This window comes from Populus trichocarpa, chromosome 13, assembly GCF_000002775.5.
Source record: "Populus trichocarpa isolate Nisqually-1 chromosome 13, P.trichocarpa_v4.1, whole genome shotgun sequence".
Classification (NCBI taxonomy): Eukaryota; Viridiplantae; Streptophyta; class Magnoliopsida; order Malpighiales; family Salicaceae; genus Populus; species Populus trichocarpa.
This window is the reverse complement of record NC_037297.2, coordinates 11568040-11595959: the sequence shown is the minus strand read 5'-3', so window position 1 is coordinate 11595959 and position 27920 is coordinate 11568040. Positions and strand designations below refer to the sequence as shown.

The window sequence follows — 27920 nt, the reverse complement described above, 5'->3', positions numbered from 1 at the left end:
CCTGCGACTATAATTGTCTTGGATAACATTTTTTCGTCATAATTTTTTTTTAATTAATATGGATGTCCGGACTAACTTGCATGCATCTCGATTAATCCCACAAGCCCTGAAGTTAACAACTATGTAAGTTTCTAGTGATTATCATATTAGCAACCACATTATTCAAACTTGAAACCACAAGAAAAATAAACTTCCTGATCTCAAACTCTTATCATTAGATTATTTACTATATTGTTACATAAATTAAAACATACTATGATGGCTATAGTTTATTCATGTAATTTCGTAGGTTAATTTATCAAACATATCCTGTCAGCTTGTTTTCCTACACAGTATTGTTAGCGGACTCTCACAAATAGCTGATAGAATGTCGACATCAACTTAATTATTATTTAATTCTTGAAATATTTATTAAAATAATTAGTTTTACTCTCTTTCAATCCCACCTACGAGCAGGATTTAAAAAAAAATCCTATGAAATCGGGGAATCTTAAATTTAAAAAATTAATAAACCATCATCACCTTTGGTCAAGGGACTTATATATGAACAGAAAACTAAAAGGACCAACATGTAAAAATATCAGGGACTAAATTATAATTTATTCAAAGCAGATATTATAAGCGCAACAGAACAAGGAAAGCGATCTACCTGTGTATCTATATATGATTGAGACGGAGATGGAGAAGCACAGACAGAAACCATTGTTCGCAGAGTCTGAGGCTGCTAGAAATGGCCACCGAAACTCCACTACTCTTGCCCTATGCCGTCGATAGCTCAGTTGACTACAAAGGCTTCTCCAATTCTGGTGGATGGAAATGCGCATTTTTAATTATAGGTAATTAATATAGGAGTATTATTATGCCAGTGTTTATTGGTGTTATTGACTAAATCAGTCAATTAAGATTGTTAATTAGTACCTGACTTCGGACAATCTACTGATGGGTCTTGAGTGGTACTGATTCAAAAAGAAAATCTTCTGGTTGATTTGCTAAAGAAAATGATGCAGGTGTTGAAGTTGCAGAGAGGTCTGCTTATTTTGGGATATCAGGGAACTTGATAACGTATTTGACAGGGCCTTTAGGGCAGTCAACGGTTACGGCAGCGGAGAATTTGAACTTGTGGTCGGGAACAGCGTGGTTGCTGCCTTTGTTAGGTGCCTTTGTAGCTGATTCGTTCCTTGGCAGATACAGAACCATTATTGTTGCAGCATCTATCTATATCTTGGTATATCCCTAGCTTTTCTGATATATATGATCGTATTTGAGCTTGAAAGAATCAAATTCAAGGGAAATGAATTTCTCAGAGTTAATAAAATTATATTCAACCTGATATATAAGGTTGCCATCCAACAACTGTTTGAGGTGTTGTATTTTCAGACTTGGGTTAAAAATTATGATATTTATGCAACTAGCTAGTTAAGTGTATGGAATTTAATCTCAATTCGCAGGGACTCAGCTTGTTGACTCTATCAGCCGTGCTTCCTTCTGTCCGTGCTCATGACTGCCAAAGTGCCGATACTATCCAGTTGTGCTCTCCTGATCCAAGTCTCATATTGTTCTTCTTTGCTCTCTATCTAGTAGCATTTGGACAGGGTGGGTTCAGGCCTTGTGTTCAGGCCTTCGGAGCTGACCAGTTTGATGGGCAAGACCCTGAGGAGCGCAAATCCAGAAGTTCATTCTTCAATTGGTGGAATTTTGGTATGAATGCTGGCCTAATAGTGATCCTGCCGTTCTTAAACTATATCCAAGACAACCTTAATTGGGGTTTCGGATTTGGAATCCCATGTGTTATTATGGCTGTTTCCCTTGTAATTTTCTTACTTGGAACCAAGACGTATAGGTATAGTATCAGAAGGGAGGAGGAACATCCGTTTCTGAGAATTGGTCGAGTCCTTGTTAAAGCTATTAAGAATTGGCGAATCTCTCCTGCAGTATCTTTCAAGGAAGATGCTAGCTGCATCGTGTCTCGCCAAAAGTCAGAGCAATTCGAGTAAGAGAACTCATGCTGCAAACTTTGTTCAGAATTAAATTTATACAATTGAATATTAATGCTTCAACTGGCAAGAAGTATTTTCATGAATGATATATTAGCGATTCCTATGAAGTATCCCATGAAATGCTAGTAAAACCATTATAATTTGCTAAAGCATCCAACCCAAAAGCTCGATTTAGATGGCAGATAAATACTTACATTGGAGAAGTTGCAAATGTGACAGGTTCCTTAATAAAGCTCTGCTTGAAATCAATGGCTCAGAGGATAGCTGGATGGCCTGTACCCCTAAAGAAGTTGAAGAAGCTAAGGCAGTGCTCAGGCTTGTTCCTATATGGACTAGCTGCTTGATATTTGCTACTGTGGGTTCACAGGTGGGAACTTTCTTTACTAAGCAAGCAAGAACAATGAATAGATCAATTTCAGAACGTCTTGAATTTCCTGCGGCTTCAATTCAATTATCAATTCCCTTGGCAATTGTTGTCTTAGTTCCTATCTATGATCGTGTCTTTGTCCCTGTAGCAAGGAAATTATCTGGGGAACATTCTGGCATTACAATGCTTCAGAGAATTGGAACTGGGTTATTCTTATCTGTTCTGGCCATGGTAGTTTCTGCTCTAGTTGAAATGAAGAGGCTTAAAACTGCTGAGGAACACGGACTAGTTGATATGCCAAATGTGACGATTCCAATGAGTGGTTGGTGGTTAATTCCTCAACTTGTCTTGCTTGGAGCTGCTGATGTGTTTACCATAATTGGTCTGCAAGAATTCTTCTATGATCAGGTCCCAAGTGAACTAAAGAGTGTAGGTCTTGCTCTCTTCCTCAGTGTCGTTGGCGTAGGACACTTTCTGAGCGGCTTTCTCATCTCTATAATTGACAAGACAACTGGTAAGGATGGTGATGATAGCTGGTTTGCAAATAACCTGAATCGGGCTCACCTTGATTACTTTTACTGGATACTAGCTGTCTTAAGTGTTGTTCAGCTGGTTGCTTTCTTGTATTTTTCAAAATCTTACATTTATAAGAGGGGAAGCATAGTATAAAAGCACTGTTCCTTACTCTCATTCTATGTCAAATGTGAATTTGTTTTGTAAATTTTTAATTCTATAGCAAATGTACAATCATTTCTTTACAATCACTTTCAATATGATAATCGATTATACCAATTTGATTTTCTATAGCTTGTTTGGGAGTGTGGTTGCGGTAGCTTTTCAAAATACTTTTTAGTTAGAAATATATGAAAATAATATTTATTTTTTATTCTTTAAAAATCAATTTTGATATCAGTGCATAAAATGATTTAAAAACACCAAAAAAATGTTAATTTGAAGAAAAGAAAAAAATAAATTTTTTTCAAATTTTAATCTACTATACATGAGTTCGGAAAAACTAAAACCAAAATGATTGCATGAATTAGTTTTATTCATAGAACTTACTATAAACATATAATGATCTTTGTATAGGGTAAAAGATATAAAGCAATACCAAATTAAGTCAAAGATATGAAATTAATTTCATCTTCATAATGCTTCCATCGTTTTAATTCTGTTGGTCTTTATACCAATCAAGTATAAATATACAAAGTATATAAGAAACATTAGCTAAAGCGAAGCATTATTTATATTTAATAAACTTTGAAATAAAGTAAAAAATAATAAAGAAAGATTATTGCATATTTATTTTAATTGTACTCGTCGTTCTTTCATAGAATATAAATCATTAATTATCATATTAATTGTGAATCTTTCAATAATTTATTTTTCTATATAGACAATCAAATAATTTGCAAGAAAATCATCATTCATCTGATTGTGAAGTCTTATTTTAACAATTTTCATTACTGAAAAAGGTCGTTCAGTATTTAGTGTCGAAATAGAAAGAATCAAAATAAGTCGAATCAACTTGTCAATGAATGGATAAATTATTGATTTTTCAGTTTCAACCAATCTTTGACATAAATCAGCAAGCGATAACATATTCTTTAACTTTGGATGATTGGGCACATCAAGCTTATAATGTTGCACCTGAAATCTCAAATGAATTATTTCTTGGTAAAAAAAAATCTTCAGGATAGAACTTGTCAACAAACAAGTATATATCTTCAACATTGAATAATTTATAGCTATTTTTAGGATTGAAAGTTGTGCTCAACTTAAGAAGTTTGGTCTTCTGCTCAATGAATCTATTATTCAGCTTTAGTAATTGTTGATCAATGGTAACTATAAATATATCAACTCGGTAATGATGCTCAATTATTACTGAATTTTTTTTACAAAGAGATCTTCTCACACTAGAAAAACAAGCATCCATATCAAGAACTTCAATATCTTGATGCTTACAAAATGATGTCACTTCTTCTAAAAGATTTTCCCAACAATCATCTCTTAATTTCTAAATTAAAGTCTTTGTGGTAGTTACCAAATGCATAGCATTTAAAATGTCTTGAGATTTTTGTTACAAGGCTTGGTAAACCACATCAATAGTTCTTATAACATTCTTTATTATATGTAAGATGAATGTAAAATCAAATGATATTAGCAATTTAAATGAAAAGACCGCATCACCACGTTGAGAAGAAGTAGATCCATCTGAAGAAATGTTTTCGAGAACCAAGAAAGTTGCTCCAAACTATTTTTATCAAACTACAAATTGATTTGAAGTGCGAACTACATTTGCTATCTTTAGGTCGCTGTAAACCACCTACTTGATTAGCTCATTTACTCGTTCAATCTCACCAATATCAATTAAATGTTCAATTGTAGCTACTTGAAAAACTCATAATTCATCATTATACTTGTAAGAAGTACAAACAATGTTGACAATAAAAATCAAATTCTAAAATAAAGTATGAACATCATATACTTCTCTAGTTGCAGCAATAAGAACCAATTGTAATTGACGAGCTAAACAATATGCATAACATGTATAAGAGCAATCATTAATGAATAAAGCTTGCAAACTATTCCACTCTCCACGCATATTACTAGCACCACCATCATACCCTTGACCTTTATTATTTTAAACATCAAGATTGTGATGAGATGAAACAAAGAAAATCTCTTTTTTAAGAGTTGAAGTAGTTGTATCTTTGACATGAACTATATCTAAAAATTGTTCTTGTATAAATCCACTTCTATCAACAAACCTAATAACAAGGGTCATTTGCTCTTTTTTGGATTCATCTCGAGCTTAATCAATAATTATACAAGATTTTGCATCATTAATCTTATGACAAATTGAAGACTGAATATTTCTAGCAAAGACATGTAAAATTTATGTTTGAATTTGATGTGAGGTGTATTTATCATTTTGTGGAGTATTACCCAAAACAAGAGCACTTACTTGTTCATTGTATGATGCTAAAAGTTCCACCACTTCAAGAAAATTATCCCGTTTTTTTTTTATTTTGATCATTCATCATGCCCTCTAAAAGCACATGCTTGAAATGTGAGCCAACGAACAATATTTATTGAGGCTTTAATTCGCAATTGATTATTTAGATTTCTTGAGAAGTTTTCCTCTTAACTACATTTTCAATATGACATGACTGATTTTTCAATTTTTTCAAGCACTTGGTAGCAAATTTATGAGCTGAATTTGGATATTTTCCCATATGAGTAAAAAAGACACATTATTCCCCATCATTAACTTTCTTCCAACAATTGAATCCTTTAACAGTAAATATGTATGATCCTGGCTTTCCAAATGGTTTACTTGGAAATAGATAGCAAGGGAAACAAAATGCAATATTTTTCTCTGAATATTCAAACCATAAATAACTTTTGAACCAATAAGACCGCAATCAACGAAGATATTTTTTACCAAATGTTAGTCAATCGTTAATGGTTCCTTTAGTGTTCCTTTTAGATTGCCCGAGGCTATTAAGAGATTGATGGAACTTAGGAGATTTTGTTCTTTGTTACTGGAACCAAGGTTGTTTATGTCTATTCATGCTCACTTTTTTTACTCAAAAATGGTTTTCCATTACGTATTTCATTTTGAGGAGAGTTTGGTTAGGAAAAGTATATAATGTTTTTCATAAAGAATAGTTTTAGACTCCACTAATCATGCCTAGTTACAACGGGTTCAAGTAGACTTTTCATATTGAGCATTTCATCATTAAATCTTTGAAGATATATCATGTTGCTCTCATCAACTTGTTGTGTGATGGAAAAGAGCTCAATTATGCTCCTTTTAACTGGTATGCTCATTTTGAAGCAAGAGATGAGTTTGGTGCAAATATCATAAAAATCAAGGGTGGAGTTAGGCTTTATGCTATAGTACCACATTTGAGCATATTCGTGAAATTTTATTGAAAGGACTTTGCGTATATCACTATTTTTTTGTGCTACAAGCTCTAAGCTACTTTGTATTTATGTATATGTTCCTTTTGGTTTATAAATTCATCGTAATTGTATAGGTTTGCCTTTATGAACACGTGATCTTTGGAGAGACAAGTGTGTAACACCTTATTAAAAAGTGGAGGATCTCTCGCTTAAAAGTGATATTTATTTATAAAAGCTTATATTATTACTAATTTCATCTCACATTATGTTGTTTTTTTATGAGAAGTACGCGATTGAGATTCTAAGTGAGATCAATGGTGGTACCTACTTTTATGGTTAGGACTCGTTGAGGCTCTAGTTTTTATCATTAGAGTTCATGTTTAGAGCATCCAATTTAAAAGCGTTCTTTATGAAGGGAGGGGAGCGACTCTTTTGAAGGGTTGAAGTACAAGTGTTCTCATGTTTACTTTCTTACACATTGTTTTATCATGTTCCTTTATGGAACTAGAATAATTATTATCCACTCAATGGTACATACAATGGAACCATATGGTGTTTTTTAAAAGACAAAGATTTAAAAGAAATTTGTGTATTTTATCTTTTGAAGACCTCTATTATATATTACTTTAGAAGGCTAATTTACATGATTATTAAGGATTAACATCCCTAACTTTCTGCCATTAATAGTGTCACCTGCCAATGAGATGGAAAAGTGTGAAGTTATTATTATGTAACTAAGAAAAATCCAGTGAGCGCTTTCATTTGATGCGTGATTTGTTTGAAGATCTAGAGGAGTTGGTGTATTTGGTTACTCTTTTATTTCTTAGTATTTCTACAATTCATCACAAATGGCATCACTAATGAAGTTGTAAAAACCTTATATTGGATTTGGGTTTTCCATGACTTCTTATAGGTCGAGGTTTCTAGGCTTGCTCATTCCATGCTCTCTTGTATAAATAAATCTCATATCAAAATAGAAAACTCTCTGATTCTTTAGTAAATTGTAGAAGAAAAATAATGTATAACAAAGAGAAGTAAAATGAAGAGCATATGAGAGTGTATATTGTGATTGTTATTTGTGGTATGTTATTTAGTTTTGTGTTATCTAGTGATTTGAGATATTTATATACCTTAGTAACATGAAACTACCTCGTGAAGTGTGGAGTAATGATGAAGATCAATTATCTATGCAGGTAGGGCACCATGATCATTAGTGAAAAAGGTTGGTTCCCGGTGATTAATGAGTAAATTTGGCATTATACTAACAAGGTGTATGTTGTACTACCATTGGTAGAAGCTATGAGTGAGAAAGGTTAGCGTGTGATAGCCATTTGTGAGAAAAATAGGTGTCACGCTAACAATTTATGTATTTATAAATATAAAAGGTGGTGATGTTGTACTAATAAGGTGTATGCTGCACTAGGAAGTTACGGCTTCATAAGAGCAAGTATTAGGATCTAATGATGTGTTTTAATTTTTCTATACATTTCGTGTACTATATACACTAAAAAATATTGCATCATAAAAAACCATGGCTATTTTTTCCTTAAAATGTCATAAAGTATAATCATTATAGTATTTTAATTTAAAAAATAATTTAATAAAAATAATAAAATATTCAAAACCTTTTATTTTAGAGATTATAGATCTAAAATAATTTTCTAGTTATTTTAATTCGAAAAAATGGACAACATAGATATGTATACTATTAACCACCTCACCTAACATTCACCTAACATTGACAAATTATATGGCGTTTTGTTCTATTAATTATATTCTTTTGGTTTAAATATTTATCAATCTTGAGCTTAAAAAATAAACAAATAATTCATACATTTTATTTTTATTTTTTTAACTCTAAGCAAAATGATAATCTGGGTCTTGCTCGGCTATGCGTGTTTGCACCAAGGCCATTACAGGCAGTACGATACCATGGAGAGGCCTGTCCATTTTTACAAAGGGTTAGTCTATTAATGGGCTCGGCCACCAGAAGAAAAGAATATCTAACAAGGAAAAGAAATGAACGGCCAAGATTTCGTTTGTGCAGTTTTTGTTTTGATACTAGGGTTTATGTTTTCTCCACTGATCCAAGCCAAGCCCTCTCCTTTTATCTTGTAAACTAAAAACCCCAGTCACCCCCACCATCCAGTCACCGCTGTTGATCTACTCTGATCCAATGGGTACTTTCTCTCTCTCTAAACTAACCCTTTTGTTTTTTCCACTTATGAATAATGCAAATCTCTCCTTTTGTATCAGCTAACTATTACCTTTGTAGGTATTACATAAATTCATTTTCACAGAAAATAAAGAGCTTAAGTTTTTGCTTCAATCTAGAGATTTTGTAAGCATGTGGTGAAGAGCTTAAGTTTTTTTTTTTTTTGTGGGTTTTATGTAAATAGGGGCTTACAAGTACGTATCTGAGCTATGGAGGAAGAAACAATCGGATGTGATGAGGTTTTTGCAAAGGGTTAGGTGCTGGGAGTACCGTCAGCATCCTTCAATTGTTCGTGTCACGCACCCCACACGCCCTGACAAGGCTCGCCGGTTGGGCTATAAGGCCAAGCAGGTAACACTTTTTTTGAGTCATTACATCTGAAAGAAGTATTTCTTCGTATGTTATTTCAAGTTTTTATTTCTGTTTAAGGTGCCAGATTTACTGTTTATGATGATTATGGCACAAAGTTTTAGAGGGCATAGTTTGTTTTGGTCGATGTGTGTAATTCTGTTCCACTATGTTGATAGACATAATCAGCTTGTGCTTGTCTTAATGTTGTTGTTTCTGAACAATGAGGTTTCTCATTTCCATTGTGTGATTCTTGCTGGTTAAGTAGCTTCTTGATGCATATTCATTCCTGCCTGAGAGAGTGTCTACTTACATTTGTGGAATGCTTCCTGATACCTGCAATATCAAAACAATCGATCATATGAGCAAATGGGCCCTCGTTTAGTCAACCTTATTTTTGTCTCGATCAGATAGAGTTCTTGCTGTTCTTTTCTGGATTTGTTGTTATTGATGTCTTGAATTTTATCTCCTAGTTGGTTGAGAAGAAATTGTTTGGATGTTAAATTATTAAGTTTGATTTTTGCTTGACTTGTTCTGTTCAAACTTTCAGTTTGTCTTCTAATGGAACACTAAGAATTTGTGATTTTGATAGTTAGGTGATTGCTTACAACGTTGAAGATATAAAAATGGAGATCAGTAACACCATTGTTTAATCAAGCTATTAAAGTTGCTATTCTTACCCGTTTTCCTTTAGCTCATCTTAATTTCTACTCGATGAAGTGTGCATGGCTGCCACACACATAAAAAGTCTATTGCTTTGCACATCTGTATGGATACTGAAAGTAGTTTGTTTATTTTAGGGCTACGTGGTTTATCGTGTCCGTGTTAGGCGGGGTGGGAGGAAGAGGCCTGTTCCGAAGGGTATTGTATATGGTAAGCCCACAAACCAGGGTGTTACTCAACTGAAGTTTCAACGAAGCAAGAGGTCTGTAGCAGAGGAGCGTGCTGGTCGGAAATTGGGGGGCCTCAGGGTTCTCAATTCATACTGGATTAATGAGGTAAGGCGGCTAAGTTTGAATGTGTCTCATTTCACTCGTCACTTTCACCACAAGTCGTAACCTACCTAAGAGTTGTATTTTCTCACTGTTATCTCTTCACTTGCATTAGTAATGCATTGTCTTCAATGCAGGATTCTACTTACAAGTACTTTGAGGTAATCTTGGTTGATGTTGCCCACAATGCCATCCGCAATGACCCAAGAATCAACTGGCTCTGCAATCCTGTCCACAAGCACAGGGAGCTCCGTGGCCTTACCTCTGCTGGGAAGAAATACAGGGGTCTACGTGGCAGGGGACACTTGCACCACAAAGCTCGACCCTCTCGCCGGGCAAACTGGAAGAGAAACAACACCCTCTCCCTTCGTCGTTACCGATGAGATGAGTTCGGTGATGAGCTTGTTTTTATGTTGTCGCTTGTTGGATTTTTTTTTTTGGAGGACATTGTAGTCATTGAGTGCAAAATTTTGGATATCTGAATACATGGAAGTATTTGTCTATTTAAATTTGGTGCATAGTTGTTTCAAACTAAAGTGGTGGCCTGCCGGGTTAATTTTTTTATAAAATAAATAAATATGTTTAGATAATGATAAAATCAATTTAGGTTAATTTCATGTGATCCGGGATATTAAATTAGGATAATTCTAAAAAAAAAACTATATAAAAAAAAATCACAAACCTTATTTTATAAACCTGTAAAATCCAATATGAGATTGTGACTTAAAAATAAATTAAAAAAAAAGGACTTAAAAAAATTGAAGTTACATTAAAAAAAAAAAACCAAGTTAGCACTCATTAACTTGACCACCTGGCACCCCAGATAAGTCGACAAGTGTAAAAATTTACAATGCTTAGGAATCAATAATTTAATGATAAATAATAAAATTAAAAAAAATTAATTTTAAAAAAATCAAGTTAATCCAGGTTAACTCGAATAACTTGAATCCGAGATATGAGATAGAGATAGCCCCATAAAAATAAAACAAAAACAAATCATGAAGCTCAAAACTGGTAGATCGGGTTATGAGATTGAGATGACCTTGTAAAAGAAAAACATGAAAAAATTACAAAGAAAAATTCTCAATCATAAAAAAAAATTAAAAAAAGAAATTAAAATTAAAATAATGAGGACTAAATCTTGCACAACAAATAATTGAAAGAAACTAATTAGGGATTAAATTGAAAAACAAATGAAGAAAATGATAAAACAAGAGCAATAAAAAAATGAGGACCAAAATTTTTAAAAAATTAAATTCTAAAGGAAAAAAAATAATTCTAAAGGACAAAATAAAAAAATATTAAAAATAAAAAAAATTATAATAAAAAAAATAAGGACCCGATTGAATATAAAAATTAAATGTCAATGGATAAAATTAAAAATAAAAAACACTTCAAAAAACATTAAAATTAACATAAATAAAAATAAAAATAAAAATAATAAAAACTAAATTCAAAACAAATGCAATTTGGAACACAATTAATTTTTTAAAGACTCGGCATGAATACCCAGCTCATAAAAGAAAAAAAAAGAGGAAGAAAAAAAAATTTATTGTCACTAAACCGCCGCCACCTGACCAAACACGCCACTCCAGTACCTACACCTGCTACATTACGATGAGATGGTAATCAAGCGCCTCTTGAATGCTGTGCAGGGCGATGACGCGTGAATAGCATGCATTAGCTTTTATTATTATTATTATTGATTTATTAATGTTTTAATAATGTAAATTACTAAATAAGCCTTAAGGGTGTATATATATATATATATAAAACCATGCTGAAAAGATAAAAAAGCCTTCTCAAGCTAGCTTTAGATTTTTTAATGGAGATTTTGAATGCTTGAATTTACCTGGTTTATACATTTGAGTGTTTTAATTTTTCAATTAAGCTAAAATAATTTGTTATTGACTCCTGAAACTCTTACCATTTTGTTTTTTTTTTGAAGGAAATCATCATGCAAACGACTGTCGTCTACCCAAGGTGTCTTCTTCAACCTCTAGGCCCGTTGTCTTCCATGGCAGTGTTGAAGGTCATTTAAAGTTTCAATTTAACGCATAAATTCATCAACTCAACGTATAACATGTATTTCTAGATCCAAATAAAACAAAATAACACCAAAAGACAAATATCCAAATCAAATGGTTTTAAGAGTTTGTATCAAATCTTTCAATCCGAATCCGCGATCAACAATTAGAACATGAGATCTAGCGGATGTACGTACCCAATTCGGCTCATTCCACTGCCGAATATGTTTTTCCGGCAACCCTTTTTCTCTCACCCCGCCCTTTCTTGTCTAGCATGTGAATGGTACGGTACACCTTACCATCTAAGCCTTTAAAAATTCTTTCGCCACGTGTTGTTTATAGAAAGACCATCTTAATTTTAAAGCTTCAGCGATCATCTAAACCCTTAAAAATTCATTCGCTAACTGTTGTTTTTCTAAGAATCTTTTCAATGATTTATATAATTCTTTAAAATATACAGTGAGTGGAAAAGACACTAAGTAAGAACAAAAGCATTGCAAAAGTTTTGTAATAAAACATGTAGAAGAGCACTCAAATGGTGAGCCCATGCCCACCAATAATTGCTGACATTAAGATAGGATTTTAAACACTGTATCGATTATCGAGAGTAGTGGTGTCAGGTGTGGATAGGGCTAGCAGAAAGATATGGCCATCGAAACTCCGCTGTTATTGGACACCCCCGTGGAGGACTCTGTTGACTACAAAGGCCGTCCGGTTTATAGATTCAATTCTGGAGGATGGAAATCTACACTTTTTATTATAGGTATGTGTTGGTAGCAAAACTAAACATCACTCAAAAGATATTTGGTATTTTGTTTGATGTAAATTAACCCAGCTAGTCTGCGTATGCAGTTGTGGAAGTTGCAGAGAGGTCTGCATATTATGGGATAGCAGGGAACTTGATAACGTATTTGACAGGGCCCTTAGGACAGTCAACGGTTACTGCTGCAGAGAACATGAACGTTTGGTCTGGAACAGCATGGTTGCTGCCTTTGTTAGGTGCATTTGTTGCTGATTCTTTCATTGGTAGATACAGAACCATTGTTGTCTCTACGCTTATCTACATCTTGGTAAGTATTTAGATTTTCTTTCTCCTGGTTTTTTTTTCCAGAGGCGTGACAGTTTGCTTGTGATTGTCTAATATTTGCTAACGTAACTGTTCATGATAGTCTGAACATAAGGGCATCTATAACGTAATCTCAATTCACAGGGACTTGGCTTGCTGGCTCTATCAGCTGTTCTTCCTCCTCTCGGTTCTTCTGGCTGCCAAAGTTCCGATAGTGCCGGGTCGTGCTCTCCTGATCCAGTTCTGATTTTGTTCTTCTTTGCTCTCTATCTAGTAGCACTTGGACAAGGTGGATTCAGGCCTTGTGTTCAGGCTTTTGGAGCTGATCAGTTTGATGCACAAGACCCTGAGGAGCGCAAAGCCAAAAGCTCGTTCTTCAATTGGTGGCATTTTTTTATGAATGCTGGCCTCATAGCAGTCCTACCGGCCTTAAACTACATCCAAGACAACATTAATTGGGTTCTGGGATTTGGGATCCCATGTCTTATTTTGGCTGGGGCACTTGCAATATTTTTACTTGGAACTAGGACATATCGGTATAGTATCAGAAGGGAAGAAGAGAAACACGCGTTTTTGAGAGTCGGTCGGGTCTTTGTTGCGACTTTTAGGAATTGGCGAATCACTACTGCAGTAGCCTTTGAAGAAGAAACTCACAGAGCCCAACCTCAGCAAAGTTCTGGGCAATTCAAGTAAGAGAGAACTAATGTTACGACTTTTTGAGAATTTTTATAGAAGCGAATATTAACTATACCTCAACCAGAAAGAAGTTTTCTGATAAATCAAGAGCCTTTTGGAAGTACAAGCCTTTTTTAATTCGAAATGTCAAGGTTTTCTTGTGCTTACTGTTTTCAATGAAGCATCCAGTGAAATACTCGGTAAAAACCATTATGATTTGTTAAAGCATTCTCAATTTGGTACGCAGACAAATCCATAATTTATTAAATCAGAATACGTTTAAAACCAAATAAATGTAATATTCCTATCCTGCAGATAAACCCTTACTCTATCACTTCATAGAGTTGTCCACTACATGATAATTAACCAGTGACCAGGGATAAACAGATGCAAAAGTCCATCAGAGGCTGGTGTATCAAAGTCCCAAGCCGTGGTTGATTAGTTGCAGTGTCTCAAAGGGGCCTGCAGATGCTCCACTACCTGTAATTGTCAAAAAAAAAAACGTGATATTTAACCAGTGGGAACCTTGTTTTTTGAGTGGTGAAGCAACAAAAATTTAGCTAAACTTTCACTTTCTAAGATTGCAATTTTCGATTTTCCAATGTGGCAGGTTTCTGAACAAAGCCCTGCTTGACCCTATTGACTCGAAGGGAGACAGCAAGGTTTGTAGCCTCAGAGAAGTAGAAGAAGCCAAGGCAGTACTTAGGCTTGTTCCGATATGGACAACGTGCTTGATATATGCTATTGTGTTTGCACAGCCCGCAACTTTGTTTACTAGGCAAGCCATAACTATGAATAGATCAGTTTCAGCAGATCTCGAATTTCCTGCAGCTTCAGTTCAATTATTTATTCCTGCCACGGTTGTTGTTTTAGTTGCAATCTACGATCGTGCCTTCGTCCCTGTAGCCAGGGCTTTAACTGGGGAACCTTCTGGCATTACAATGCTACAAAGAATCGGTACTGGGGTATTTTTATCTTTTCTTGCCATGGTAGTTGCTGCTCTAGTTGAAATGAAGAGGCTCAAGAAAGCTCAGCAATATGGACTAGTGGATACGCCAGAGGTGACGATTCCTATGAGTGCTTGGTGGTTAATTCCTCAAAATGTCCTGCTCGGTGCTGCTGACGTGTTCACCATGATTGGAATGCAAGAATTTTTCTATGATCAGGTCCCAAGTGAATTAAGGAGCGTGGGTCTTGCTCTTTTCCTCAGTGTCATCGGCGTAGGAGACTTTCTAAGCAGCTTTCTTATCTCCATCATTGATAAAGCAACCGGTGGGGATGGTCATTATAGCTGGTTTGCCAATAACCTGAATCGGGCACATCTTGATTACTTTTACTGGCTACTAGCTGCGTTGAGTGCTGTACAGTTTGTTGCTTTCTTGTATTTTGGAAAGTCTTACATTTATAGCAGGGGAGGCGCAACATAAAAGCAGTGATTTCTCAGTCTAAGATTATAAAAATAATAATTTAAAAGAAAAATAAATAAAAAATGCTTTATAAACACATTGTTTGGGTATTTTAGGAGTGTGGTTGCGATTTATTTTCAAAGTGTTTTTCACTCAGAAAAACATTAAAATAATATTTTTTTTATTTTTTTAAATTATTTTTGATATGAGCGCATCAAAACGATCCAAAAACACTAAAAAATATATTAATTTCAATAAAAAAAATTAAAATTTTTAGGAATGCGGGTTGGACCGCGTTCCCAAATGGTTCCTAAATGATGTGTGGCCAACTGCGCGGTTACTAGCCATAGGCACATTGGGGTGTTTGTGACTGTGGTAGCAGTTGCTGTTCAAAATATTTTTCACTTAGAAAATACATCAAAATAATATTTTAAAAAAAATAATTTTCGACATCAATACATCAAAATATTTAAAAACATAAAAAATTTATTCTCACTCTATAATTACAAGTACTGTTCTATAAGCACACCGAAGTAAATGAATTGAAGAAGTATGTATATTTAGCAAAATTTATTATCTTATGCAAATAGTATAGTAATAGTTTTTTGTTCTGCAATACATTGCGAGTTGGATTAATAATTTTTTAAAATTAATTTTTTTTTTAGGTTTTATAGAACTGTTTAGGCCGAGTTTGTTTATGTGATAATACCGTGTTTTTTTAAAAAAAAATAATTTGTTTTAAATTAATTTTTTATATGTTTTTAGTTTGTTTCAGTGTGCTAATGTCAAAAATAAAATTTGAAAAATAAAAAGAATATTATTTTAATATATTTTCAAGCGAAAACAATTTGAAAAACAATTGCTATCACAATTCTAAACACTATCTTAGTATTGTTATTAAATCTGATCCAGATGGTCAATTTTAAATTCTCCCGACTTACTCGTTGCTAGGATTGATTTAAAATTAATATCGTGAGAGTTACCCTAACGTGACCCGGTTAAGTTGATGGGTCCAAAGATAATCCGAATGACTGATAAAAAACACGGTTTGACTTTAAAAAAATTCTGGATTGCATCTTTTTTTTTAATATTAAGATGACAACATATTAGATGGATCCGGACTTTACGACTTATCCCACCAAACTCACGACCCAGATCATGAACTCCATTATGTTTAACAACTTTATTTTTAATAACTATGTTTTACTTAATGATATGATAACAAATATAAATGCTCGCATAATTGAGTATCAATCAAATATCAAGTCATTTTTTTGAGATTAAAATAACCTTATAAAAGCAAACTTAAACAAATTATGAAGACCTTTTTCTTTTTTCTAAAAAAATTCTACATTCTATTTTTTTTTCTTTCAATTTCATTCTTTAATATTTTATTGATTTTACATTGCTTTTCATAATTGTTTTTTGTTTTCTTTCTACAAGGTTATTGGAGTCTCAAACAAACATCTTAATATTTAGTTGGTATTCAATTTTATAAGAATTTATTTTTTTTATAATATCATTAAATTAAAAATAGTTTTTTTAAAAAAATTAAACCTAGTGAAGACTATGATACAAGTTGCAAGTTTAGTGAGTTAACCTGCAAAGACTGGATCAAGATCCAATATGTTATCGTCTCGTTATTAAAAAAAAAAGATGTCATTTTTATTTTTTTAAAAATCAAACCATGCTTTTACTGGTTGTTTGTTTTTGAAAAATTAAGTTGTTATACTATGAACAGTGAATAAAACAATACAATACCATAATGTTTTTCATTTCTTTTAATAGAATACTAGATCATTTACATCTATTATGTTATGTTATGGGTCAGATCAATTTTTTTTAAAAGTAAAAAAAAAATTATGCTAATGTGTTTTCAAGAAGGAAAAAAAATTAAACCATGTAGAGATTGACCCGATGTGACCCAAGTAACTAAGCAAGTCCAAAGACAACCTGAACAATTAAAAAAAAACATAGTTTGACTAAAAAAAATTCAAAATAACATATTTTTTTAATATTAAGGAGACAACATATTGGATCGACTCAAATCAACCCAAGTTAGCTTGTAAAATCTACGATTCGGGTCATGAGACCGTGATATCTTTATAAAAAGCAAAACAAAAAAATATATTGAAGCTCAATTCTCAATCAAATTAATTTTAAAGAATGAAAATAAAAAAAATTAATTAGAAAATGACAAAAAAAATCTTGATTCAACCCGGGTTGAATTGTGAAATCTAAATCATAAAATTAAAATAACTTAATAAAAAAAATCTAAATCTAAATTACAGGTAGTGTCTAATAATTTAAATATAGATTTGGGTATCATTGATTGTTAAAGTGTACCGAGAAAGGGTAACCGATTGGACAAAAAACACTTGAAATCCAACTGCAAGGGAAATTTGGTAATTGTAAGACTTTTTATAGCATATAAAAAGCCAAGGGCAACCGGCCTCAGCATCTAAAGAGATGGGAAGAGGAAATTTTAAATTTCTTGCAAAATCTCTATAAATTGTACAAAAACTCTTGATCAAATGGATAAAAAGGAGGGTTGGAAGATTGAGGGAGTTAAAGCTAGGGAGGAGGAGGAGGAGAGTTGGAAAATTTTGAGGAGAAGGAAAGGAGGGGAGAAATTAAGGAAATCCTTGTCATTTTTCTTCTTCAATTCTTCATATTGCAAGGTAATAATTCTTGTTTTGGAGCAATTAATGTAAATTATGCAAGGTTAATAATTGAACATAAATTTTTGGGTGGAGAAAATTAGGGATTTGAGGAATTACTTGTTTGAATTGCTGAAATGATGTTATAGTCATGTTGATGAGTATAATTACGGGTTGGGACAAGTTACAATTGAAGAAATTAAAGAAAAATGATGGCCATTTTACCAAGGCTTAGTGCTGGCCTACTGATATCAATATAATTATGTTGATATCATCATTAACCAATACTTGATTAGCCTACCGATATCATCATTAAAAAAGACTTGATTAGCCTACCGGGTCATGGTCGGCTATGGTAATGTTGATATCAACATTAATAAAAACTTGATTAGCCTATCAAGTTGCAGTTGGCTAATAATATCAACAAGGTTATGTTGATATCGCCATTAACAAAGACTTGATTAGTCTACTGGGTTATGGTTGGCTAATGATATCAACATAGTTATGTTGATATTGACATTAAATGGTGTTGTGTTTTTCTTTCGGATCATGAAAGCTAAAGATATCATTCTAAACAAATGTAGGTATTAATCGAGTTAATTAGATTCCTAATGGTAAAAAATCATTAATTGTATATTTTTAGGAACAAAAGCATGTATAAAAAGATTTAGTAAAAAGAAAACCATATGACCAAAGGAGAACACAAGGCATTGTAGTTTACATATTAAAAAAAATAAGAGTTTTCATTTGAAAAGTAATTTTAAATTTATATGTTTGATTCACAGGTATATCTCAATCACGACAAAAGTAGTATTTTAGTTGGGGATGTATCTATTTTGTTCTAGATAGCTAGACTTTTGTAATGTAAACTTGATGAATTTATTTGACTAATGTTTGTTTGTTAAACTTTTGGGATGTTATCTAAATTTACTAGACTTATAACTAAATTACTAGTTACTTTATCTTGTGAGGATAAGTATAGTAGTTATCTTTTCATGTTATGAACTTTGCATATATGCTCTTCAAGTTATAATTTCTAAATAATGTATTTGTTTTCCAATGAAATGGAATTTGTTTAGGAAATCCTTTCATACTTTAATCTTGAACATTCATTTTATTTTCCTTGAAGTTTTATAGTTCAAGAAAGATTATAAATGTGGTCTTGCCGTTTATTTTTAACATGTAAAAAAAATAAGAAAGAGGAAAAAGTGTTTGAAAAAATATAACTTATGTTATAGATGTGGTGAATATGATCCAGAATGATTGGATCGAGTTTGAAAAATATTGTTTTTTTGAAGTGTACATGTTTAGTTGATAACTTGAGATGTTATAAATATAGAGGAAATTCTACTAAAATTTCAGTAAAAAAAAGATTTATTGGTTCATCGATATGGTTAAATTAAAAATAAATGTCTTGTCAAAAAGTAAACATTAATGATAATATGAATTTTTAAGTTGGGCTACATTAACATTGAATGATGAAATAGAGGAAAAAAAACAAATTAAAAGAAGACTCTATTTAACCCAATTTAAACCGCAAAACTCTTAATTCAGGTTATGAGATTGAGATAACCTTATAGAAAGTAAACTGAAATAAATTATGAAGTTTATCTAATCAACCTAATTGGTGAATGATGAAATTAAAAAAAATAAACTATAAAAAGAACAAAAAAAAATCCGAGTCAACTAGATTAATTTGTAAAACTCGTGATTTCATGAGACTAAGATAACTTTATAGAAAACAAACTGAAATAAATTATGAAGTTTAATCTATAATAAATCTAATATTAAATGATATATATATATATATATATATATAAATATATATATATATATATATATTTTTTTTGATGTATTTTTAATTTTATTATTTAATATTAGATTATCGAGGATTGAATTTCATAATTTATTTTAATTTTTTTATATGAAATTATCTCAGTCGAGCCGTATTGTGACTTTGACAGGTTAATCATGGTTGACTTAAGTTTTTTTCTAGGTCCTTTTTTAATTGATCTTTTTTTTTCAATTTTATCTTTCAACATTGGATTAATTGATATAATTTGTTTCAATTTGTTTTATTTGAGGTTATTACAGTCTCATGATCTAGATCATGGGCTTGACAAATTAATTCATATTAATTTGGGTTGTTATGTTTTTGTCCTTTTTAATTGATGTTTTTCAATTTTGTCATTAAACAAGGATTTTATTGAGGATTTTTCTTCATACTTTGTTTTTTTTTTTAGAATTATCTCAATCTTATATCTTCGCAGGTTTGATAGGTTAATGTAGATTGACTTGTGTTATTTTTTTGTTTTTTTTTTTAATTTTATCTCAGGCTTGGCTGGTTACTTGAGCCTATTATTAAAGCTCGTTCCTAGCTTATTATGAGCTTCGGGCCACCGGGATATCGGGCTAGGCTTTAGTGCTTTTATTTAATAGTTCTGAACTTTGTTTTTTTGGTAAAAAAAACAATGAACCAGTCCTAAACAAAATCAATCACAAAACTCCATACACCACCGAGGCCCATCATATGGTTTCTTTCAAATGGACAGGCCATGTATTTATCTTCGAACCAGCACATTGACCCAGCAATTTCATTTTCACCATGAAGTAGATTGGATACAGTGAATAATTATGTTCAAAATCAAACCTAGTTGATTATCTTAATGATCATACATTTGTTTTTCCTATTTTTTGGGATTAACCGTTGATAATGAAGATTATGAGCAATTTATATCCTAAATCAAGTTGATTAAGATTTTAAGCACCTATATATTTCAGCAAAAAACCTTTTACCATTTCAAGAATTTTTCTTTGTTTGGTTGGGTCTATGATTTGTGTCCATAATATTTTGATTTCCATGGAAAAATGTAAATTTTATATCCTCAATTCAAAAGTTCAAGTAATTTTTAATCAAACCTAATTATTATTCGGTAATTCTCTTTCATTTCAATCAATAACATATATATATTCTACTAGATTTGTGTCCCCCGCTTTGCCATGGGCTGACCAAGTTTTTTTTCAATGTAAAAAAATAATGTCAAGAAAAAAAATTTAAAATTTGAGTTATTGGTTCAATTGTTAATTTAAATATTATAAATAAAAAACACGAAAAAAAATTAAATTGAAAAAAAAACCAAAAAAATGTAAAAAAACCTTAACTCTAGCCCTTCTAGATTATTAAACAACTTAATGTTAAAGAGTGGAATTAAGAAAAAAATTAAAAAAAAACTAAAAAACAAACAAGTTCCAATTAAACTGGGTTAACCCGTAAACTCTGCAATCACGGGTATAATATTCGGATATTCTCATAGAAAGGAAAGTAGAAAAAAAAGTCTGAAGATCAATTTCTAATAAATCAAATGAGAACGTGATAGTTTTATGGAAAGTAAAAAAAAAATGAAGTTTAATTTATAGCAAATAAAATGTTGAAGAATAAAAATTAAAAAAATATATAATTAAAAAAAATAAGAAAATTCAATCCGAGCTCACTCGGATCTAGATGTAAAATCTCATATCCACTCGTGATACTAGGGTAATTGCATTTGAAAGTAAACTGAATAAAATCATGAAACTTAATTATCGAACAACTTAATATTAAAGGATGAAGATGAAAAAAAAAATTTATTTAAAAAAGCAACAAAAAAACCGAGTCAATTCAGGTTAACCTATTAATCGTATAAAGAAAAATTAAAAAAAATTATTTACTCTAAATCCCCATAAACATATCATATAAGAATTAAATTAAAAAAAATCAATAACTAAAATCCAATCCCCATAAATATATTATATAAGGATTAAATTAAAAAAAAAATCAATAACTAAAATTCCCATAAACCCTGATATTATGAATTATTATTATAATTCATAGTGGTAATAGTTGTGGAAAAAATGTTTTTGTATTCCTTTTAACTTTATTTATATATTTTTTAATTAATTTAATCTAACTAGCAAATGTGGTCACGTCCTACCACGAAGCCGTTTGTAAATTTGTTTTGATTTCTGGATAAATTATTAAGAGATTATTAAGAGGTTAGATTGAACTATCTAATTTGAGAAAATTAACACCTGCAATTACTTAAAGAGAAGAGGAGGCTCTCACAAAGCACTGCACTGTTCAATCGATTATTATTATTATTATTATTATTTCAATTAATATTGGATTTTTTATGGGTTAAGTTTAATAATTTATTTTGATTTGATATTTATAGGGTTATAATAATTTTATGACTTGTGTCATAATTTTAACAAGTTAATTCAAATAAACTTAATTGTTTTTTTAATTGATTTTTTTAATTTCATTATTTAATATTAATTTAATTAAGATTTGAGTTTCATAATTTATTTTGATTTGTTTTATATAAATGTTATTCTTGTTTTATAACCCAAATCAAGATTTAGCAAATTATCTAGGATTGACTCAAGTTATTTTTTATTTTAATTAATTTTTTTATTTTATCTTTAAAATTAAATTGATTAAAAATTAAATTTTATAATTTATTTTTATTTTTTTCTATTAGATCTCTGATCTCAACACGAACCTAAAAAAAACAAAAACTGAAAATGCAGGCTATTTTAATGATCAGTGGTAGAATTGAAAGTATTTTGAATTATAGAGATAGGAATGAAGTATTGATGAATCTATAGGGACCAAACTAAAGTTTACGCAAGAAAGAAAGAAATGCAAAACTCTGAGGGCCACTCAATCGGAGAGAAGGACAATAATAATAATTGCTGCGGTGGCTGCTAACAATAGTTGAACAAACACCAGAGAGAGACACGGCCATGTCCTCCTCTAACCAAACTCCACTCCTCTCATACGACATCGTTGATGGTTCTGTCGACTATAAAAGCCGACCCGCTTATAGATCCAATTCTGGTGGATGGAGATCCGCATCTTTCATCATAGGTAAATTATTTAACAAATTTTAAAATTTCTCGTTTTTATTTAATTTCTTATATTTATATACACATATTTTTCTTTATGGAAGTGAAGGTGTGGAAGTTGCAGAGAGATTTGCGTATTATGGAATTTCTTCCAACTTAATTACGTATTTGACCGGCCCGTTGGGTCAGTCAACGGCTACTGCGGCGGAGAACGTGAATGTGTGGGCGGGCACGGCGTCGTTGCTGCCCTTGTTAGGTGCATTTGTTGCTGATTCTTTTCTTGGCAGATACAGAACCATCATTTTCGCTTCGCTTATTTACATTTTGGTAAACCATCCCGTCTCTCTCTCTAATATAGCATGAATCAAGACCGGGGACGTTCAGACAACTTTAACTAACTAATGTGCTTAAGACACTAGCTAATGATAATAATCTATGATACTTAACCATGGTTTTGTTCCTTGATGATATGTCTTTTCGAAGTGCATTATGCTCAGTTTTGGACTTGCAATTATCAGCTGTTTTTGTTTAACAAAGTTTCTCTCTCCATTGTCAAAGGGACTTGGCTTGTTGACTCTATCAGCTCTACTTCCTTCCCACGCTGCTGCTACTGGCTTCCGAAGCACTAATTTGCCAAGTTCTCCGGTTCCATTTCAACTGATTTTGTTCTTCTTTGCTCTCTATTTAGTAGCGATTGGCCAAAGCGGGCACAAACCTTGCGTTCAGGCTTTTGGAGCGGATCAGTTTGATGGACAGGACCCTCAGGAATCCAAAGCAAAAAGCTCTTTCTTCAATTGGTGGTATTGTTTCATGTGTGCCGGAACAGTAGTAACATTGCTGGTTTTAAACTACATCCAAGACAATCTTAACTGGGGTCTTGGATTTGGAATCCCTTGTGCTGTGATGGTTATTGCACTTATCATCTTCTTACTTGGCACTAAGACGTATCGATATAGTATAAAAGGGGATGAGAAAAGCGCATTTCTGAGGATTGGTTGGGTTTTTGTGTCTTCGATTAGGAATTGGAGAACCACCCCTTCTGCAATAGCATTTGAGGAAGAAACCCGTGGAACCCTACCACACCAAAGTTCTGAGCAGTACAAGTAAGAGACTTTTAAGTAAATAGCATCGGCCCTTTTTTACGATTTATAAGTAAATACAAATGCATCAAAGTAGTCAGGAGACTTTTAAGTACACTTCAAAAGACTTTTTTAGGCTTTTTATTTTTAACCATTTTGGATTCACAAAGTACGTAATATCCTATCTGGAAATAGTTTTAAGATCTGTGATTCTTCTAAACATTCATGTAGAAAACTACTAGCTTCTTTATAATTTTCAATTTTTAAATCACCCAACCCAAAAGTACTGGTTAGTAGGTGGAAAGGTCCTTAAGCTCCATGCAGCAATTACATTGAATTGTATTGTATTTTGTACCAAACAAATGTATGACTTCCGCCTTGAACATTGCTTCCTTGCATGCAAACCCAATAGCGCTAAATGTTATAATTAAAGAAGTCAATAGAAACTGAGATAAATGGATCCACAACCAGCATAAAAAATTGAAGGGGCTGAGGCATGAAGTCTATAAACAAAATTTACCATGTTAAAACTCCAAGCCCAAAAGCTAAATTAGTCAGTGGAGAGATCCTTAAGATATATTCACCCATAATTTATTAGGCTGTATAATTGTTTTTTATGCATAATAAATGTAGTGTTCAGTCCGTAAAATGATTTACATAACTTCTGAAATGCATCTGGTTTATGTTTCTATAGGCATTCAACAAAGGTTGTTTTCTGTTCTTGCCAGTTGGTTGAGGATCTTAGTTATAAGGCACTGTGAGAGCACGATCTTCAAGCATTTGAATTGTTGTTTGCGGGGTTGGCAACAACTACCGTTTGATATGGCTTCAAGATGCTTTATCGACTTCAAGTGCTTGTTGATTCCTAGCCATATAGTTTAGAGAACAGGAAACTTGAATGTTATAGTGAGGGAACTCCTATATTTCACCATGTAAAATGACTTGTGCTACCCTAGAGTGTTTTACTGACAGTATCTCATCTGTTTTTTCTAGCATAAGAACTTGGAGTGATGAAATTTACATAAAACAGTCTGAATTACTTTGCTCCACATAGCACCTCTGAGATAGCAATTTGGATCTTCTAATGTAACAGGTTCCTCAACAAAGCCCTGCTTGCACCAAATGGCTTAAAGGAAGATGGGAAGGTATGCAGCCTCGGTGATGTTGAAGAAGCAAAGGCATTACTTAGGCTTGTTCCAATATGGGCTACGTGCTTGGTATTTGCTATAGTGTTTGCACAGACCTCAACTTTCTTCACTAAGCAAGGAGTTACTATGGATAGATCGATTTCACCCAGTTTGGACTTGCCAGCGGCTTCACTTCAATCTTTTATCAGCCTCTCCATTGTACTCTTCATTCCAATCTATGATCGTGTCCTTGTTCCTATAGCAAGAGCTTTAACCAGAAAACCCTCTGGCATTACAATGCTTCAGAGAATTGGAAGTGGTATGTTTATATCTGTTGTGGCTATGATTGTTGCTGCTCTCGTTGAGATGAAGAGGCTCAAAACTGCCCAAGAACATGGACTAGTTGATCTGCCAAATGTGACGATTCCAATGAGTGTTTGGTGGTTAATTCCTCAATATGTCTTGTTTGGAGTTGCCGAAGCGTTTACCATGGTTGGCCTGCAAGAGTTTTTCTATGATCAGGTCCCCAGTGACTTGAGGAGTGTTGGTCTTTCACTCTACCTTAGTATCTTTGGTGTTGGAAGCTTTCTAAGCAGCTTTCTTATCTCTATCATTGAGAAAGCAACTGGTGGGAATGGCCGATATAGCTGGTTTGCTAATAATCTGAATCGGGCTCATCTTGATTATTTCTATTGGCTGCTAGCTGGGTTGAGTGCAGTACAATTGGTTGCTTATGTATGTTTTGCAAAATCTTACATTTATAATAGGGGAGGCACTGTATAAACTATAAATAGAATGTTCTCTGAACACGATCGCAATTGTTGATCTTGAACCCAGATCACTACCTGCAACAGGGAAGCAGCCTAGGATGTTTCAAGTTCATTCTTTGTTTTACGTTTCAAAATGTAATATATTTTGGTACGTGAACGTGAAACTACAGCGTAATTCTTGTTGTGCATTTACTTCATGTGCCAAGGCCTGTTTGGTATTTGATTGGTGCAATAAATCATGATTGTCTGGCTTAATGAATCAGGTCTGCGTTCCAGTTTCTTACCCAGAGAAACTAAATCAAGTTCGAAATCTTTGGACACCAATAGTTGAAAACATAAGAACTTGCCTGCTGCGGTCTTGTGAGTGTGATATTTTCTTTGTTCAAGTTCTTTAATTTGTTTTTTTTTTTAATAATTAACAGCAAGTATATTTTGAGAAATATTCATTTGTCACCTTTCAATCTAGGACATAATTGTGGAAAGCTTAAATTTAGTTTGAGAATTTTTTACGACTTCATTTAATGGTGTCCTATATAAAAATTTAAACAAAATCTAGATTATTCAATTTAGAGACTACAGAAATAGAAGAGTAACTAATTTTCCCACCTCAAAAAATTCAGCTACTCTAAATCTCCACCAACTCTCCCATCAAATAAAAATACTCAACAATATTTCTTTAACTATACAAGAACAATTTCACACTCTTGAAAACAAAAAACACAACTTCATTACATGCATCGAGTACACACAGAGTACACATAAACTACTCTAATTACCTAAAAGAACAAGAAAAAATGATGTGCAAAGCAGGCATAATACTCTAACTCTAAGAAAAAGCTGCTCTTATTTATTAGAATAGTGGTTTGCTTTGTTTTTTTTTTATTAATCTTTTTTTTTGTTTAATTTTATTCTCTAATATTAAATTTTTTTATTTAGTTATCATACTTTCATGATACGACCTTGCAGCCAAACCCACATCCAAGGCTCTTAGGTTTAGTGTTGTAGCTAGACCAAAGGCTTTTGAGCCTAGCGTTGCAACTAGATCCACTTAAACTTGAGTCATGCAAGTTTGATATTATTATTAATATTATTATTTGTATTATAAATATTATTATTTTTATTATAATGAATATTGCTAATATAATAATTAATAAATTTGAAAAAAATATTATTAGTTATTACTTTTTTTTTGCTTTTTTTAATCAAATCTTTTTTTGTTTAATTTAGTTCGTTAATGTTAAATTTTTTTCTATTTAGTTATCACACTCTCATGACACGGATCCCAGGTTTGACGGGTTAACCCAGTTGATTCAGATTTTTTTTCTTTTTCTTAATTAGTTTTTTTCTTCCAATTTCATCTTTTAATATCTATTTGATTGAGAATTAAACTTTATGATTTGTTTTGTTTATTTTTCATTAGATTATCGTGATCTCCTGATGGAATTTTATTGTACCCCTCCTCACAAAGCACTATTCATTGGAATAGTGCTTTGCTTTGTTTTTTTTTCCTTTTTAATTAATATGTTTTTGTTTAATTTCATTCTTTAATATTAAATTTTTTTCTATTTAGTTATCACACTTTCATGACACAATCTTGCAGTCAGACTCACATCCAAGGCTCTTGGGTTTGGTGTTGCAGCTAGACCCAATGCTCTTAGGCTTGGCGTTGTAGCCAGACCCACTTAAACTTAGGTCATGCAAGTTTAATATTATTATTAATATTATAAATATTATTATTTTTATTATAACGAATATTGCTAATATAATAATTAATAAAATTTTAAAAAATATTATTAATATTGAAAAACAACAATAGATTTGATTTGAAGGGTAAAATTAAAAACTATAAGAACTTAAGTCAGACATATTTTATATTATTATTAATATTAAAAATATTATTAATATAATTATTAATAATTTTTTTAAAAATATTATTACTATTAAAAAAAACCATAGATTTGATTTGAAGGGTAAGATTAAAAATTATTATTATTAATGTTGTTGTTGTTGTCATCGTCATTATTCTTATTATTATTATGATTAATTGATTATTAGTGTTATTCTTATTCTTAATATTTGTATTATTATTAAATTTAAAAAACAATATTATTATTATCGAAAAAAAACCATAAATTTGATTTGAATGAATTAAAAAGTAAAAACTATAAGAACTTGGGTTAGACAATTTTAATAATATTATTTTTATTATTATTAGGGATACCAGACTTCAAAAACTTAGGTTTGGCTGGGACGCTAGACCTAAGTTTATAATCATTAATATCACTCGTTATTATTATTGTCATCATTATCATTATCAGTAATAAATTTTTAAAATATATTATTATTATTAAAGAAAAACTATAAATTTAATTTCATGACATAAAAAATTATA

At 31.9% G+C, this 27920-nt stretch overlaps 4 protein-coding genes across 4 annotated transcripts; all 4 read left to right on the top strand.

Moving 5' to 3' along the window:
- The first annotated feature begins 644 nt into the window (after positions 1-644).
- Positions 645-3168, top strand: LOC18104402 (protein NRT1/ PTR FAMILY 5.10). Its single transcript, XM_024593292.2, has 4 exons — positions 645-836; positions 1008-1225; positions 1449-1990; positions 2217-3168. Exons 1-4 carry the CDS (start codon positions 731-733, stop codon positions 3031-3033), a joined length of 1683 nt encoding a protein of 560 aa, XP_024449060.2. The 5' UTR covers positions 645-730; the 3' UTR covers positions 3034-3168.
- Positions 3169-8289: 5121 nt separating this feature from the next.
- Positions 8290-10340, top strand: LOC18104400 (60S ribosomal protein L15). The gene is made up of 4 exons (XM_006376165.3): positions 8290-8456; positions 8676-8842; positions 9640-9837; positions 9969-10340. Exons 1-4 carry the CDS (start codon positions 8453-8455, stop codon positions 10212-10214), a joined length of 615 nt encoding a protein of 204 aa, XP_006376227.1. The 5' UTR covers positions 8290-8452; the 3' UTR covers positions 10215-10340.
- Positions 10341-11678: 1338 nt separating this feature from the next.
- LOC18104399 (protein NRT1/ PTR FAMILY 5.10) lies at positions 11679-15102 on the top strand. Its single transcript, XM_006376164.3, has 4 exons — positions 11679-12621; positions 12711-12928; positions 13069-13613; positions 14210-15102. The coding sequence occupies exons 1-4, from the start codon at positions 12504-12506 to the stop codon at positions 15024-15026; spliced, it is 1698 nt and encodes a 565-aa protein (XP_006376226.1). The 5' UTR covers positions 11679-12503; the 3' UTR covers positions 15027-15102.
- A 7276-nt stretch (positions 15103-22378) lies between these two features.
- LOC18104398 (protein NRT1/ PTR FAMILY 5.10) lies at positions 22379-25787 on the top strand. The gene is made up of 4 exons (XM_006376163.3): positions 22379-22574; positions 22662-22879; positions 23111-23655; positions 24725-25787. Exons 1-4 carry the CDS (start codon positions 22451-22453, stop codon positions 25539-25541), a joined length of 1704 nt encoding a protein of 567 aa, XP_006376225.1. The 5' UTR covers positions 22379-22450; the 3' UTR covers positions 25542-25787.
- Positions 25788-27920: the final 2133 nt, after the last annotated feature.